At 33.3% G+C, this 18,607-nt stretch overlaps 1 protein-coding gene across 1 annotated transcript; it reads left to right on the forward strand.

Moving 5' to 3' along the window:
- Nucleotides 1-17,563: 17,563 nt before the first annotated feature.
- On the forward strand, nt 17,564-17,933 carry LOC122891730 (60S ribosomal protein L30-like). Its single transcript, XM_044227622.1, has one exon. The coding sequence runs from the start codon at nt 17,564-17,566 to the stop codon at nt 17,909-17,911; it is 348 nt and encodes a 115-aa protein (XP_044083557.1). The 3' UTR covers nt 17,912-17,933.
- The last annotated feature ends 674 nt before the right edge of the window (nt 17,934-18,607 follow it).

An 18,607-nucleotide genomic window follows, 5' to 3' on the forward strand; every position in this document is an offset into this window, starting at 1 on the left:
CAGAGTCATTCAGCTATTCTATTGAGGGACACCTGATTATTTTATTTTTTCTTACTATTATGAATTGTGTTGCATAAAACTTCACGTGTAAGGTTTTGTATAGACATATTTTAACTTTTGTTGGGTAAATATCTGGGTTTGCCCATGTGAAATAGCTGGGTAATATTACTTTGATACTGGCACATTTTTTGTTTGTTTAGTTCTTAATTTAGCTATTCTAGAGGATATGCAATCATATCACTGTGGTTTTAAATTGTATTTCCTTGATGGCTAAAGACATTTTATTAATGTTCCTCATATCAATTATCTAGGTTTCAATATTAGATGCTTCTTATTTCCTAATCCAACTATTCTGTGTTATAAATTTCCCTCTGAGCACTTCTTTGATTATAACACATAAATTATGATATATTATTATATTTTTATTTTCCTTTTTCAAATATCTTATTGCTTATATCATATTTTTTAAAAGATTTTGTTTATTTATTTGACAAGCAGAGATCACAAGCAGGCAGAGAAGCAGGCAGAGAGAAGGGGGGAAGCAGGCTCCCCACTGAGCAGAGAGCCCAATGTGGGGCTTGATCCCAGGACTCTGGGATCATGACCAGAGCCGAAGGCAGAGGCTTTAACCCACTGAGCCACCCAGGTGTCCTTCTTGTATCATATTTTAGACTGTGACCTACATTCTACCTTGTGTGTGTGTGTATATATATATATATATATATATATATATATATAAATGAACTGATCATCTCAATATATAGATAGAAAGATAGATTCTGATGAATTTATCATTTAGTTCTGCTATTTTAATTTCTTTATTTGAAGATGCTGAATATAACCTATTCTGTTGGTGTTATGACCCACTAAGGATTACTAACACACTATGACAGGATGAATAGTGAAGAAAATGAAAGCCTTGGACATGGAGTAAAATGTCCAAGTTCACAGGTTTTACTTACATTCTATCAATTGAGAAAGGCAAATTTATAATATTGAAAAAAAACCCTACAAAATGTTATTTCCTTCTTGTTCATGCTACCCCTCGTTGCAACTTGGGGAGGGATTTTTGCTCTGTGGATAACTCAGGGAATCAAGCTAATAATGAAGCAGCAGCCACCTCACACCACCAGAGGAGAAGGAGAGTTCTGGGGGATGGATCTTAACTATTTCTACAATGGTGAATACCGGAAATACTTTGCAAAAAGCACTAATGATTGTCATATTCATGCACTAGTTACCTCTTACTAGCAACTCTAGCAAAAGCAATTTGATTTTATTTTACTTTTTGCAAATATTAGAAAATGTCTCCAAGAATGGGTTTCTAAATATGTGAGATACATCAACTCCCTGTGGCTTTATCACATATTCCAAGAGCCAGGAATATATCTAATTATTTATATTCCCATTATTAGCCTCATATTATGAGATTATGTAATTATGCTTCATCTTTTTTGATTTCATAATTTTTAGGAGACATCTTCTAGAAAAGATAATTCAGAAATGTTTATGAATTGAGAAGTGATTGCATTTCTTTGTACAAACCTATCAAGAATAAAAAATTCCCTAATTTGGTTAGTTTCTTCCTTGGCAAGGAGGAAAGATTAGAAAATCACAAATTATATGCAGTGCAACTAAATTTCTATTACTAAAACTGTCAGTAAGAAATTGAGATTTCTCCCTTTATACATAATTACTTTCTAATCAGAAATAAAGCTGGGTTATGCTTATTGAACTACTTCTTATGATTTCATTTATCATCTGTTGAATTGGCCAGACATGACAGAACTGATCTTTAGGATTAACCATTTGCCACAGATATGACAAAAGAGAAAGACTGAAAAATTTGCTGAGTCATATTTGAAATTTCAAAGTAATCTGGTTTGACTTCGCTACTGACATTATTTGAGTTCAGATGAGCTAAATTCCCACTGAATTTAGTGAAAATAACACAACAGCTTACCAGAGTATTTTAAAATTAATAAAAACCATAAGATATTTGCATAAACATAATATTAGTTACCAAATAAAAATTTTAAAAATTACTAACGTAGTATTTATTCATTAACTTCCAATGATTAGCGATTTTTCATATACATGTTCAGTTTGATGTTTTCTATACATGCTGAAAGCTAAAGGTAAAAGATGGGTATCACTTTGTCCAATTTTAATTAGTTCTTAATGTTCAAAAATAAATTTAATTTTATATTGCTAGAGATAAAAGCAATTAAAATTGTGGTTTAGCTTTACAAAGAGACAAAAGGAACAAAGTGGCTCTGAAAAGAATAATTCATCTTCACATCAAAATACTATCTTATCTTTCTAAAGGATTATTTTCAATTATTTGGGCAAATATTGACTCTAAATCTCAACCGTGTCGATATGTTTTCTAACCAAATTACATCAAATTAGTTCCCTCCCCCCATTACAGGCTTCTTTGTTATGCAGAGGCAGAGCCTATGGAATTGCTTTAGTTGCCGGGAAGAGGGGGGTTCATTTTTCACTGTTAATAAAATGTTAGTGATTAAAAAATGAACAACAATATTACATTATGAATAATATATGTAAATATACAAAGGTTTGTGAGTTTTATAGGCAATAAAATAATGAATTTGGTATCATTTTTTTCTATAAAATTTAGTCAATTATTTTTTTAAAAAATCATTGACTCTTCCCCATTTCTTCTTTTAATTATAAGCTATAAATTATATATAAGAAATTACAAAACAGTGGACACTTTCCCTCTTACTATTATTTTTTTAAAATATTCATCCATCATTTGAGAGAGAGTGAAATAGAGTGCACATGTCTGTAGTTTGAATGAGGGAAGGAGGAGAGAGAGAGAGAGAGAGGGAGAGGAGAGAGAATCTCAAGGAGACTCCCTGCTGAGCACAGAGCCTGCCTGGGGGCTTGAATCCCAGACCAGGAGCTCATGACCTCAGGGAAGTCAACAGCTGGACACAAGGCGTGAGCCACCCAAGTGTCCCTCCCTCTTGTTTTTCTTTGAAAAACAGTCTTCCATATGAATAGTATACTAAAGAGGGAAAATTATTCCTTGATTTGTGTATATTTATATATGTATATATATTATATATAAATACACATACATGCACACTTTTTCACAATAAAAATAATTGTATTATTTTGGTGCTATATGTTCTATTATAAATATGTAGATCTCATATAATATTTTCATATATAACATATAATAATGCCATGAGTAATTATTAGAGAGTAATTTCATTCTGTGGATTGGGACATGTTAGAAAAAGATGATCACAATAATACTAGTATATCAATCTAGTCCATTGCAAGAATTTTCTAGATAACTTCATCTGCTATTTTTAATACTTATTTAATGAAGCTCTATTTTTAATTTCTTAAGGGATCTCCTCACTGTTTTCCAAAGTGGCTGCACCAACCTGCAGTCCCACCAACAGTGTAAGAGAGTTCTCCTTTCTCCACATCCTCTTCAACACATGTTGTTTACTGTCTTGTTAATTTTGGCCATTCTAACTGGTGTAAGGTGGTATCTCAATGTGGTTTTGATTTGAATCTCCCTGACTGCTAATGATGATGAAATTTTTTCATGTATTTGTTAACCATTTGTATGTCTTCTTTGTAGAAGTGTCTGTTCATGTCATCTGCCACTTAATGAAAATGTTAATTATCATTTAGTGGTATAAAAGTAAAGAAAACACCCATGAAGCAGCTCAAATAAAAGTTGTTTTAGGAATGTCAGAAGAAAGCCATTATTTCTCTGTTCACGGAACTAATTGCTGCTTAGCTTAAGAAGGCTGGATGAGTGTGGTGGTACCTAGGCAACCAGCTCTGCTAGTATTAGCATCTGACCTCTAGAGAAAACACAGCAGATCCCTGACATGAGCAAATATTAGCAATGATATTATAAAGCTTTCTTCAGAGTAGTTAAATTTTGTTTGTAGACACTGTGGCACAGATACTTTACATCTACATTTCAAATGAGCCCATTCTTCATTGTGTAGATTAATTGGAGCTGAAAGTTTCCAGATGATTATAATTAATATCGTTCCACCTATTTTTTTAATTGAGTAATAACATCTATTCATTTTAAGAATGTTATTTGGTAAGGTAGCACCAACAAATGTACTTTCTATGTCCAATGGTAAATAAAACTTAGATTATAACTATAAAATATTTGACTTTAAGCTATAAATTGCATCTCCTTAAATAAGTACTAATTCATTCAAATAAAACATGTTTTAATTAATTATACACCAGTTTATACAATTATTCAAAAGACATGCATAAGTGTCTATTATATGCAAGTCAGTTAAAATTGTTAGTTATGAAGATGAATTAACAAATCAATATGTTCTATCAAAGTAATATACCTCATCAAAGAAATGCAGGCATATAAATAGAGGCAACATGACATTATAGGATGTAAAATAGTATAATGGGTTTTTTCCTATAGAGGTAAGTGGTAGCTACCCAAAGTGGTAGCACGCAAAGTTTCATAGTCATGGGTTTGTAAAAATCAAATATTTAAGGATGAATATCTGCTTTCTAAGACATTATTTTCAAATGTTTTTGAACATGAACCTGAGTTATAAGTACAGCAGACATTGCAAAGCAGGCTACGTGCAGGGACACACGCATATGTACACATGAACACACATTCACAATAATTACTGAAACTAAAGGCTCATGAAATAATCCTATTCTTACTGCATTTGATACACTTAAATTTTCAATTCTGTACTACTTAATTTTAAACCCTAAATTAATTCTACAACCCCACTAATGGATCATGATCCACTATCTTAGTATCAAAAACAGTGCCCTAGAAGTAATCATATTGATAACCTGTAGTAGCAGAGAGATTCTAAGTATTGGAATTGCAGGAATAAGAAAGCAGATTTTATGTTTCATTGGAAAGGTGAAATGAAGGGAAAAATATAGCCAGAAAAGGAGGTATGGTGTGTGTTTGTATGTTTTCGTGTGTGTTTTCTCCCTTATCTCTCCATTCTTTATGTCTTCTTGACAGATTCTTTAAATTAGTAAATTCTGTGAGTCTCACTTTAGCCTCACTTTAGTCTGACTTTAGCCAGAGGAGTTATAAATCCAGCTGAGTCTATTAATAATATAGCCCAGTGGAAAAAGGATAATCACTTGAAGTTATATACACAGCTAAATATTACTGGAAGAATAAGAACTATATACATTTAGGTTAGCCTTTTTAACTTCTGGATCTTATCACTTCAAAACACATTTAGGAAATAGTTGTGGTAAACATGGGATTTAAAAAATCAATTCCCAGATAATCTGAAGGAATCACTTTAAGATTGGTAACAGTCAATGAGAAGGTGTTAATTCCATAATCAAAACATTGTGCCTATTAATACATTTTCCTAGAACCATGTCTTGGAAACATTAATTCCAGGTTATAGTTACAAAAGAAATTCTCTAGAATTTATCCTTATCTAACTATCCATAAGATACTGACAAATGATGAAATAATCTCTGCCCACTTAATCTCAAGAGATTTTATAATGTTGTCTCTAGTTCTGCTGTTTAAATTTTCAGAAATACTTTTTTCAATCATTGGGCACCTACAAGAGGCAGAAGTCATAATGATGTCAAATTTAGTTCAGATATATAAACAACCCACATACATCCTGTACAAAGATATAAACACCAGGACATAATATATTTGTATCATTGAACATTAAATTAAATGAAAGAAATAAGAAATTTTTATTACATGAATTTGGTTGCTTCACCAAATAAACGTGGTCAACTTTGTCCCTGCTCACTTCTTTCCTTTTTTCCCTCCTTATAATATGACAAGAACCACAGAAATAAGGTTTTACCTTTTCCAAGTCCAAGTTTCTTGAAAATTCCGAATATAGCTGGCAGAACTACTTCAAATATGTATCACCATCCTAATACATTTGGAAGGAGACATTTTGTCCCTCGAAATTTCATTTCAAGGAACATGCCCTCAAGCAGTGCAAAGCAGAGAAGCCGCATGCAAGAGATGATATGATTTGACAGAAGTTGCAAATCTTGCCGTACCAGCCCAGGCTTCTCTGCCCATCGCTGTGCATCAGGGCTTTATGGGAAAGGAACAAGTGCCAAATGAACATATTATTTGCTCTCAGCCACCTGGTGTGATAACTTATCCTGACCGCACCATAGCCTTTAGACCAATTGAGAAGGCATTTAATTCGTTTTGAGCTTTCAGTGTGACACTGGGGACCAATGTGATTTAATATATAGCCACTCATCAGTCAATGATGTCTGCCATGAGAGTTATTCCATTCTTCTTATTCCATGCCTAAACTGATAACATTATCTATACCTTGATTGATCATCTACAGACACAGAATGCTATAAGCTTCCTCTCTAGTGACTTAAATTGACACCTTCTTCTTTCAAATTTTCCCATTGTGTCCTTTGAAACTCTAGTCATTTTATGATTGATATATTCTCTACCTCCTGTCCTTCGCTGCCAATATATTTTCCTTTGAGAATATCCATTTCCTACAGCTTACCTATTATCTCACTCCTAACCCTGAGGCTGCTTCCAGAAAAATGGCTTTTCCATTAATAAAACGCTGATTCAAAGCTTATTCCACTGTTTTTTACTACTTTCTGTATTCCTCCAACCATTTGCTCTATCAACTTTTATTTTCTCCCTAATCAGTACTGTTTTCTGTCAAAACTTACTTTCTTAATGTCCAGACCCCATCGACTGTTTGTTCTCTTTTGGTTAAGTACCATATCCCACTCTCTTTTTTCTTACATAATCCTGGATCAAAAACAACTGTGTAGAAGTATAAATCCTGGTTATGTGCTTCTACTAGTTTGCTAGAAAGAAAAAAAAAAAAAAAAACCTCAACAAGTAAGTCTTTTTACCATAATAAATTGAGTCTTGGTTATTACTTCTGAATCCTACAACATCTTACTCCTCTGTTAAGTCAGGGAATCTTTGCAATGATTTCCCTCTAAGCTTTTAATATCTATTCAAATTCGTTGTCAAAAGGAAATGTTTTCCTTTTAACAGACATGTATAGCTGAGAAATGGCATAGGTTTCCTTTTTTAGCAATAATCTCGTCTCGGATAAACCTCATTGGCTACCATACTACGACTGCGCAAAGCTAGGTTTCCTTTTTTTTTTAAGAGAATCTTAATTCTTTAATTTGGTTGGGCTTATTAATGATAGTCCTGTTTGTGCATTAAATGTGATAGTAGCTTCTTGGGTTTTTTTTAAGATTTTTTTTTAAATTTAATTGACAAAGAGAGCACAAGCAGGAGGAGCAGCAGAGAGATAGGGAGAAGCAGGATCCCTTCTGAAGAAGGAGTCCAACATGGGGCTTGATCTCAGGACTCTGGAAGGCAGATGCTTAACACTTCACTGACAGAGCCACCCAGGCACCCCTAGCTTCTTGTTTAGAAATAAAGTATTTTATACACCACTTGCAAATAAAAATGTAAAAATGACATGAGAATAAATGTTGATTTAAGCGCTTCCTTTAAGCTCTTACATCAAGAACAAAAGATGAAAAACATTCTCTTGATAATTGTGAAGAAATGACAACTACAATGAAAACAGACTGAATTCAGGGTATGACAAGAATTCTGAGTTTGGTAACAGATACTTTGCTGTAACTTCCACAGTGTTTTTATAGACATTTTAGGAGTCTTTGGTTTTTATTGCTAGCAGTTTTGCTTTAAATTAAGGTTGAACATCTGGGGCACCTGGGTGGCTTAGTTAGTTGAGCGTCTGACTCTTGGTTTCAGCTCAGGTTGTGATTTCACAGTCCTGGGATGAGCCCTATGTGGGGCCTCACACTCAGCATAGAGTCTGCTTGTCCCTCTCTGCTCCTTGACTCATGCCCATTGGTCTCCTCATATAGGGGTATATGAGTTTGAGTTTCTAGGAGGTAACATCCTGGCTATTTATCTGAGTGTTGCTGAAGTATATTTGATATACAGAGAAACATTTTTGCCTGTGAAATAATTGATTTCTTTTTTTTTTTTAAGATTTTATTTACATAAGAAAGAGAGAATGAGAGAGCATGAGAGGGGAGAGAGGAGGGAGAAGCAGACTCCCTGTTGAGCAGGGCACTAGATCCTGGAACTCCAGGATCATGACCTAAGCCGAAGGCAGTCACTTAACCAACTGAGCCACCCGGTGCCTGAAATAATTGATTTCTAATTGAATTCAGCAAGATAGGGATCTTTGAGTTTGTGGTCCTCTACTTTTAAGGGTGGATGTTACACAGCATGAAAAGGCTAATTCATGAACAACCATTTAGGGATATAAAAACCCTTCCTTAATTAAAGCATAAATATTTCCATGACAGTTTGCTAAAACTTACATTTTTTTCAATGTCTTTTAAAATAGATAGACTGGTAAACTGTGGGAAAAATATAATAAGAATGCAATGGGGTAAAAATTATTTATACCAATTAGAAAAACTAGGAAGTATAGATATACTAAAATTAGATACTCATAATTTATAGTTTCATAAACTATAAATGCTATTTTAAATATAAAGTTTAGCTAATAAAAAGAGCATAAGAAAAATAATAGCAATAATCATATTAAAAAGCGTGAATTATATACACAAATATAAAGGAATAAAAATATAAATATTTGACATAATCTATAATGAATATGAAAAATTAATTAAGTGGATATATTTTAAAAATAGTTAAAATTACGACACTAAATGTATACCAATAGTCTAGAATTCTGTGGCTTACATGAAGTTTCACTCCACCCCCCCAACTATACTGGACATTAACTGGAGCTGTCCTCCAGGTTTTCTGCCTACAACCACCTGAAAGAAATAGTGTGGATTAAGAGGAGGATTTAAAGTGAACAAGCCCCAGTCTGTATTGAATGAAGGTATTCTGGAAGCTATATGGAGTGGAAAAGTGTTTTTAATTTATTTTTTTAAACAAATGATTTCTCTCATGTTGAAGAGACTATTAATACTTTCCAACCAGTAAAAAATGGTTCCATTTACCAGCCCTGACATTTAAGTAACTCTTAGCAACAAAATATACAAGTAAACAAAGGTAACAACACAAAAACAAACTTTCAATGTGTTCATAACAAAAGAACATGGTGCTGGGGGGAATGAGGAAGCAAATTGACAGAATAAGCTCTTATTGTAGACTATATGGAAAATAAGTAACAAAAAGGAATCAGCTCTTTTTCTTTGACATGGGGGAACTCTCTCTTTAAGACTGTATCAACATGGAAGGGACTGGAAGAGATTATGCTGAGTGAAATAATTCAAGTAGAGAGAGTCAATTACACGGTTTCACTTACTTGTAGAGAATAAGGAATAACACGGAGGACATTGGGAGATGGAGAGGAGTGAGTTCAGGGAAATTGGAAGGCGAGACAAACCATGAGAGACTGTGGACTCTGAGAAACAAACTGAGGGATATGGGGAGTTGGGTGAGCCTGGTGGTGGGTATTATGGAGGGCACGTATTGCATGGAGCACTGGGGGTAGTGCATAAAAGATAAATTTTGTAACTCTGGGGGGAAAAAAAAAAGACTAATCTTTGGCAAAATCTCATCCCAAATGGCTTTTCATTCTTTAATCTACACAAAGGATCATTGAATGTTTCCATAGTCACTTTCTAATATAGCAGTACTTACTGTATTGCAATAATCCCTTAATTCTCTCTTTTTTTTAGTAGACTAAAAGAAACTTCAAGACAAAAAATGTGTCTTTTAATTTTTCTACAATGTATCTGTTGCAGTACTTTGACAGTAGATCATGGATAAACACTTGATAAACATAGTGCATGAATCAGTGACCAAGATAGAGAAAGCTCTCAAAATAATGTGTTTTCAACTGAATTGACCATATCTATCCTACTGAAAATTAGTATATGTGTTGCCGAACCGAGCACATATCCTACTGAAAATTAGAATGAACTCTTATTTCTCTTCACCTCTGTTAAACATGAGGTCCTATATTCTATTTCTCCTCTTGTTGGTATATTCTCTTAGCATCAATATTCATTCCATTCCCATTTTATTACACTGCATGCCATGTCATGTAGTATTTATATTACTAAAAAGAAACACTGTTTTAAAATGTATAGGACATACTTTTTTAAAAATTTATTTTTAATTTTTTGTAATTTTACTTTATTTTTTTTTCAATGTTCCAAGATTCATTGTTTATGCACCACACCCAGTGCTCGATGCAATACATGCCCTCCATATTATGCACCACCAGGCTCACCCAACTCCCGCCCCAAATACTCTGTTTCTTAGAGTCCACAGTCTCTCATGGTTCATCTCATTCTCTGATTTCCCTCAACTCACTTCTCCTTTCCATCTCCCAAAGCCCTCCATGTTATTCCTTATGCTCCACAAGTAAGTGTGACAATATGATAATTGACTCTCTCTGCTTGACTTATTTCACTCAGCATAATCTCTCCCAGTCCCATCCATGTTGATACAAAAGTTGGGTTTTATCCTTTCTGAGGGAGGCATAGTACTCCTTTGTATATATGGGCCATATCTTCTTTATCCATTTGTCTTTTGAAGGGCATCTTGGTTCTTTCCACATTTTGGTGACTGTGGCCATTGCTGCTGTGAACATTGGGGCACATATGACCCTTCTTTCACTACATCTGTATCTTTGGGGTAAATATCCAGTAGTGCAATTGCAGGGTCATAGGGCAGCTCTATTTATAATTTCTTAAGGAATCTCCACACTGCTTTCCAAAGTGGCTGCACCAACCTGCATTCCCACCAATAGTGTAAGGGGGTTCCCCTTTCTCCACATCTTCTTCAACACTTGTTGTTTACTATCTTGTTGATTTTAGCCATTCTAACTCATGTAAGGTGGTAACTCAATGTGGTTTTGATTTGAATCTCCCTGATGGCTAATGATGATGAATATTTTTTTCGTATGTCTGCTAGCCATTTGTATGTTTTCTTTGGAGAAGTGTCTGTTCAAGTCTTCTGCCCGTTTTTTGACATGATTATCTGTTTTGTGTGTGTTGAGTTTGAGAGTTCTTTATAGATCTTGGATATCAGCCCTTTGTCTGTAGTGTCATTTGCTAATATCTTCTCCCATTCCATGGTGGACTCTGTTTTGCTGACTGTTTCTTTTGCTGTGCAGAAGCTATTACTATAGCACCAATAACCATAAATATCTGGGAATGAACCTAACCAAAGACATAAAAGCTCTGTACTCAAGGAACTATAGAATGCTCATGAAAGAAATTGAAGAAGACACAAAAAGATGGAAAAGCATTCCATTCTTATGGATCAGAGGAATAAACATTGTTAAAATATCTATACTGCCTAGAACAATATATACTTTCAATGACATCCCTGATCAAAATTCCACTGATATTTTTCAAAGTGCTGGAACAAGCAATCCTAAAATTTATATGGGACCAGAAAAGACCTCAAATTGCCAAGGAAATGTTGAAAAAGAAAAACAAAACTGAGGGCATCATGTTGTCTGATTTCAAGCTTTCCTACAAAGCTGTGATCACCAAGACAGCATGATATTGACACAAACACACACACACACAGACCAGTGGAACAGAGTAGAGAGCTCAGATATGGACCCTCAACTCTATGGTCAAATAATAATCGACAAAGCAGGAAAAAATATCCAGTGGAAAAAAGACAGTCTCTTCAATAAACGATGCTGGGAAAATTGGACAGCTATGTATAGAAGAATGAAACTCAACCATTCTCTTCGACCATAAACAAAGTTAAGCTCTAAATGGATAAAAGACCTCAACATGAAGCAGGAATCTATCAAAATCCTAGAGGAGAACATAGGCAGTAATCTCTTCAACATCAGCCACAGCAACTTCTTTCAAGACATGTCTCCAAAGGCAAATGAAACGAAAGCAAAAATGAACTTTGAGGACCTCGCCAAGATCTGGAAATACTGAAAAAAAAAAAAAAAAACCTCCTGCACAATGTTGTTAGTGTCATTCTCACTTGGTTTAAAACTTGGTCAGTGAAAAAGGAGTGGACCCCTCCAAAGTGTCAGTATTTTGGGGACTGAGTCAAGGCTTTGAAGGGGAGGTAAAGGGTAGAACTTGGGAAACAAAATACATGCAATAATTAATAATAATAATAATAATAATATATTGAGAAATAGAGAGCAGGTTTACATTTTATTTCAGATAAATATCTGGTTTTGGAATGCCTACTAGATCTTGTAGGTTTTTACTCCACAGACTAGGGCAAACATGCTGACAAGTCGGGGATCCTGGGTGGCTCAGTGGGTTAAGCTTCTGCCTTTGGCTCAGGTCATGATCTCAGGGTCCTGGAATGGAGTCCCGCATTGGGCTCTCTGCTCAGCAGGGAGCCTGCTTCCTCCTCTCTCTCTCTCTGCCTGCCTCTCTGCCTACCTGTGATCTCTCTCTGTCAAATAAATAAATAAAATCTTAAAAAAAAAATGACAAGTCAGGTTTCAGCATGATGAACCTAGCAATCAAAAGCCTTCCTACAGAAGATTTATCAAGAGGAAGGATGCTAGACATCAGCATTAAGGACTTGAGCTTAGGTAAAAACATCAAAAGAATTAAGAATAATAATTATGTGACACTATCATTATTTGTCTATAATATCTTCTATATAAAGTTTTTTTTTTTTTTTTTTTACTGTTTTTGAATAGAAAGGGTAACTATAAAGCTAATGTCACCTCTATGACAAAGTTACGCTTACATACAACTCTTTTTTGTGTTTGAAAGCATTGTTCAGGGCGCCTGGGTGGCTCAGTGGGTTAAGCCGCTGCCTTCGGCTCAGGTCATGATCTCAGGGTCCTGGGATCGAGTCCCGCATCGGGCTCTCTGCTCAGCGGGGAGCCTGCTTCCTCCTCCTTCTCTCTCTACCTGCCTCTCTGCCTACTTGTGATCTCTCTCTGTCAAATAAATAAATAAAATCTTTAAAAAAATAAATAAAATTTAAAAAAAGAAAACATTGTTCAGTTTAAGATAGGATTCTCTTAACTGTTTATGAGTCACAAATTTGTGGTTTAAATCACGAATTGTAAACAATAATAAAATAAGTTAGCATCTAATGAGACATTTCCTGGTGATAGTGAGAAGTTAGAAGCAAGTTAGATAGCAAAGAAAAGCCACATTTTAACGTAAACTGTTTAGGAAAATCTGTATTCTAGATACTGTATTTTCTAGCAATCAAAGGATGACTATACTTGAAACAGCACTCAAAGAATGGTTTAAGTTTAGATGTGTTTATATTTGGTAATAAACAGAGATTCCTATAAACCTGACTTGATTAAATGGTGGTAAAAATAATTTCTTATGAAATCAGTCATTTCATTTTTAATCACTGTCTGTAATCTCATTCTGGAGAAAATATTTGAGTATATATCATTTCTTAGTCATTACTTAGAAAATGAATGTAGCTCATGGATTTTAGTGCTTTCCAGAAAATGCAATTTTAAAGCACATAAAAAAGCTCATGGCTTTAAGAAATAAAAGGTTTTGCATGACTATTTACCAAAAAATATAAACTATTACTTTGTAAAATCAAATAAATTCACATATAAGATTTTGTATCCTTAATTCTGATTTTTCAAAAAAATCTGTCTTTAAAATATTACAGTACATTTTGGCTGAGGTAAAATTTCAAATCTCAAAGGTATACTTTTTTTCACATTACTTTTTTATTTATTCAATCACCATGACTACTCATATTCAACTCTTCGCACCTGCAGGTGAATCAAAGCCAAGTTCTAAGATGTTTTGGCATCTTACTTCTTCATAGGGGAAAAGAGAAAGTCAAACTCTGGTTTTTGCTGACCTTAAATTATAGTGTACATGAAAAGCAGCAGATACATATTATTTTTTTCCCTTGGTCTGTTTTAATCTCAGTGACTGTTGTCTTCATGAGAATCTACTTATAAAATGAGTTGGATATACAATAAAGGGAAATAATTTTGCTGGTGCTTCAAGACCCATTGGCTGATCTAACTGTAATAAATTGTGACATATCTTTTATGATTACTTATAGTAGATGACTGAATAATGCCTTCATCATATATTCCTGAACTGTTTAAGTAATCATGTCTGCTATTGTAAGCTTTATCTGAGACTAATGGACTGCAATGTGAGTTATGAGTCCTCAACTGAAGCTCTTAGTATAATATGATACTTAACTTTCTTGCCACAAAGGTTACATGATATGTGAACATCATGAAAATATGTGTGCATGAACATATGACTATTGACTGATAAATTTTGCTTTTTTTCTGCATAAGTAATGAAAAAGTACTTCATGTATTAACAACTAAGTTTATGTGTTACCTATCCACAAAAGAAAACATTTTTATTAGAAAATATATGTAGTTTAATTGATGAGATGCGATTCGATGCTTATAATTGTTGGTATAAATTTATAATTATATACATATTTATTTATCCAAGTCCTGAACTATTACTCATTCTTTTGCATCTTTTTTATGTACCTGAAAATGGGATTTTTTATTAAATTTCCTACACTATTTTGTTAAAAACAGATTTATTAGCAATAATAGCATTAAAACAGTATAAAACAGTATAAAAACAGTATAAAACAGTAACAGATTAATAGCAATAAAACAGTATGATTTGAAGCTATAGTATCTTAGGGGACTTGATTTTTCTTTTTATCAACTGTTAAAGCAAGTTCATGTGTAAGGGAATTTTTTTCTAGTAACTATATAGCAAAATGAAGTTAAACGATAATAAATTTCACTTTCATTAGATATAGTCACTCTGAGTGAAATTTATATTGTTTGATGTCTGGACACTTCATGACCTTATAGAAAATCTTTGTAGACATTCTGTTGTAACTGACTGTAAAATTCAAAGACCACAGATAACAAATCACAGTGGGGGTGGAGGAAGATGTGCTAATTGGAATAGCTGAATATATTATGTTATCCTAAAAACAGAAAAACAAAACCAAAAAAACCCTACATATTTCTTACATAAAGGGCTGCAGTTGAAGAGGGTATAGGAATAGTCTCCTTAAACAAAAAAAAAAAAAAAAGGGGAAAAATATAATAACAGTAATCACTGGAAAAGCCAAGATGGTGTCTTTTCTGAATTATGTACGTTTTAGGAGATGCAGTCAGGAAGATACGAATAGTGACATAATAAATTGTTTTTTGAGAGTGGCTTCCTATATAAAATTGATCATCATAAGGAAATGCAACTTCTGGGGGCGCATGGGTGCTCGTTAAGCATCTCCCTTCGGCTAGGTCATGATCTTGGAGTTCTGGGATCAAGCTCTGCATCGGGCTCCCATTCCCTCTGCTTGTGTTCTCTCTCTCACTTTGTCCCTCTCTGTCAAATAAATAAAATCCTTAAAAAAAATACCACTTCTGAATAAAAACCAGCTGAATAAATGTGTTAGGCAGATGTTGAGGATAAATTTATCTTAATCTAAAAAAAGATGTTTAATTTGCATATTTTATATATTTAATATATTATTCTTTCAATTAGTTTTAACATAAAAATAGTGCCTAAAATATCTTGCAGAGGAAAGCTATTTATATATTTTCTTCTTGTGAGGCAGGTTGAGGTCTTTTACATGTATTAATCATAGCATGAACACATCATTTTTCACCGTTCTAGGGAGACTATAAAGCATTCTCATATCACTGAAATTGAAAAAGAGATTCCTATGCCAATTAGCTGATTTGTTTTTCATTTAACTTTTCTGATGTTCAAAACTGGATTTCACTGAGGACTATAAATAATAAGGAAATTGAAAATACTCATCTACTTTTAAACTTTGAGATCAAACCCGGGACAACTGCATAAAATAATTATAAATCTAATGTTTGATTTAGCAATAAAACTAAAAAACATTCGTCTTGGAAGACTGTATCATCATTCTTAGGGGAAACTGTTGGGGATCTGTAATGTTAATAATTAGAGCTATATTCTAACACTATTTTTATACCATATTACATGCTGTACTATTCATATTAATTAAATGTCTATATTTAGATGAAAACTTTAAAACTTCACTCAATTCTATTAGAACTAAGAGTTTTTATTAAATGCATTAAACAATGAACAGAGATACTGTCATGTTTTGTTTTTCTTTGTAAATCTCAGATTATTTTGATAAGGATAATGCTACCTTATTTAACAATTAGTCATGATTCTTTTGCCTTTATAATAAATTTATTTTATTTTACCTTGAGGTAATTCTATCTTCTTTAATTCTCCTATAATTCCTGCCTTTTATTAGTATTGCCACTCTGAAGTTTTAGGTATTTTTTTATTTACTTGACTGTTAATGACACATATTTGAATTCGAGTTTTAATGTAATCCCCAAATCTTTGTTTTAGTGTGTTGGTTTAACTCATTGATATTAATTTTGATAAATTATAGGTTGGACCTTATTTCTCTCACCCTTTGGGTATTTTTCATGTTTTCATGCCAAATTTGTTTTATCTTTTTTCCCCTGTTGGCTTTTTCTATATTTCAAAATTTGCACTTTTTTCTGAATGTATTTAACATACATATACTATTTTCACTTAAACACAGGCACATACACATATGTGTAAACTTTTCATGTTAATAATATCAAAGCAATAAGATGATGCATTTCATTCCTTTTTCTACCCCATCATTCATTCAATAGTTGTGACTATAATATATAATTAAGATACATGTCATTACTAATTGCAGCTTATTTTCATTTCCTTTTTATGACTGATGATTCTTACATGTGCTTTCATTATCATGATGGTAGTAACGATTACTTATCATTAAATAAAGTTTTCATAGCTTTATTGATATGTTCTTTCTCTTGCTTTTTTTTTTTTTTTCATTTTTTAATGGGTTTAGAAAAATTCTGAGTAGATCAAATTTTGAATAGTTTTCCAGGAGATTTTATGGGTGTTTTATTTTCTCCATCTTTATTTATCTGATATTTTCTTGTTTTTGATTTTAAACAGGGATAATAGTATATTTGGTTAAAATACTTAAAGTATTTATTCCTTTAAATTCTATTTACTCAATAATACTTTTTATTGTTTGGAACTAATGTTAAGTTCGCACCCTACTCCACTATGAAAACCTTTTTTTTTTTTTTTTCTTCTTATATGTTTTAGTCACTTTACTTTTTCTTCAAAGTACATTTAAAATATCAGGATATATCTTGAGAGAAGTCAAATTTTGTACACTTGTTATTTAGACAGTGAGATATTAAGGAGAATTTTCTTCTCACTCTGGTTTCTTCTTTTGTTACTGTGTATACCATCATACCCTGTTCTCTAATTCTAGAATATTTATCTATATAAAGCATTCCTTCTTTATTCTGTTTTCCTTTATTTATATTTTCTGTAATTGGATCATTATTTACCCTTGTCTAAAGGACAGTAATATTCTGATATTATATTGAAGTATTTGGATGTTATCGAAAAAATACATGCATACATGTTTTAAAAAATTTGTCTATAAGCTCTTTCCATTCTCTCTCCCGTCCATTTTGGTGGCGGCTCTTGGTTGGGGCTGTCCTGTACCTAAGGCAGGAAGATGATGGCCGCAAAGAAGACGAGAAATTCGCTGGAGTCGATCAACTCTAGGCTCCAGCTCGCTATGAAAAGTGTAAAGTGTGTGCTGGGGTACAAGCAGATTCTGAAACTGATCAGACATGGCAAAGCGAAGCTAGTCATCCCCTCTGACAACTGCTCAGCCTTGAGGAAATCTGAAATAGAATACTACACCATGTTGGCCAAAACTGGTGTCCATCACTACAGTGGCAATAATATTGAATTAGGTACAGCCTGTGGGAAATACTACAGAGTGTGCACACTGGCTATCATTGATCCAGGTGATTCTGATATCAGAAGAAGCATGTCAGAACAGACTGGTGAAAAGTAAATCACGCAGAATTTTTCTTTAATAAAACTGGCCACAACTTGTTTTAAACATACACACACACATGATTTGTCTATATGATCATTCTTGACAGAAAGCTTTGAACAACTCTTCAGAGTTGATAAAATGCTTGGATCTGGCAACTCTACAAAGAAATAACACAGATGTAGTGGATAAAAGCATTGTCACCAGAGTCAGGCAGCTGAGGAAACTGTGCCATCGTTTACCAGATACGTGACCTCAGACAAGTAACTTAATTTTTTTTGTTTAATCTCTTTTTATTTATCTATAAATGGAGCTAATAGACCTGCCTACCAAGTGGATAAAAATAGCTCACGGTAATTTTTTTTAGAGACCCTCTAAGGAAGAGTATTACATATCAGAAAATACTACTTGCTAGATTTATTTTTCTCTGAATTTTTAAATTATTTTTCTCTGAAGGACTTTTCTCCTGTCTAAAAGTGCTACCACTAAAAGAAAAAAAAAGGGGAGGGAGCCCCCTTATTTAATCCAATACAAAATCTGCATTAAATTCCTTTATAATTACATTTATTTCAACTTTTTAAAAATCATATTAAGCACAAAGAAATGATTAATAAAAACAGAAAGTGTGACTCAAATATGTATGAGATAAGATGAATAAAATAGTGGCAAAAATTAGTGAGCTTTCCCTCCTAAAATTATTTTCTAATGCTGTAT

The sequence above is a fragment of the Neovison vison genome, chromosome 12, assembly GCF_020171115.1.
Source record: "Neovison vison isolate M4711 chromosome 12, ASM_NN_V1, whole genome shotgun sequence".
Classification (NCBI taxonomy): Eukaryota; Metazoa; Chordata; class Mammalia; order Carnivora; family Mustelidae; genus Neogale; species Neogale vison.

Coding starts and splice junctions, on each gene's coding strand:
- LOC122891730 (XM_044227622.1), top strand. CDS start 17,564: ATGATGGCCGCAAAGAAGACGAGAAATTCGCTGGAGTCGATCAACTCT.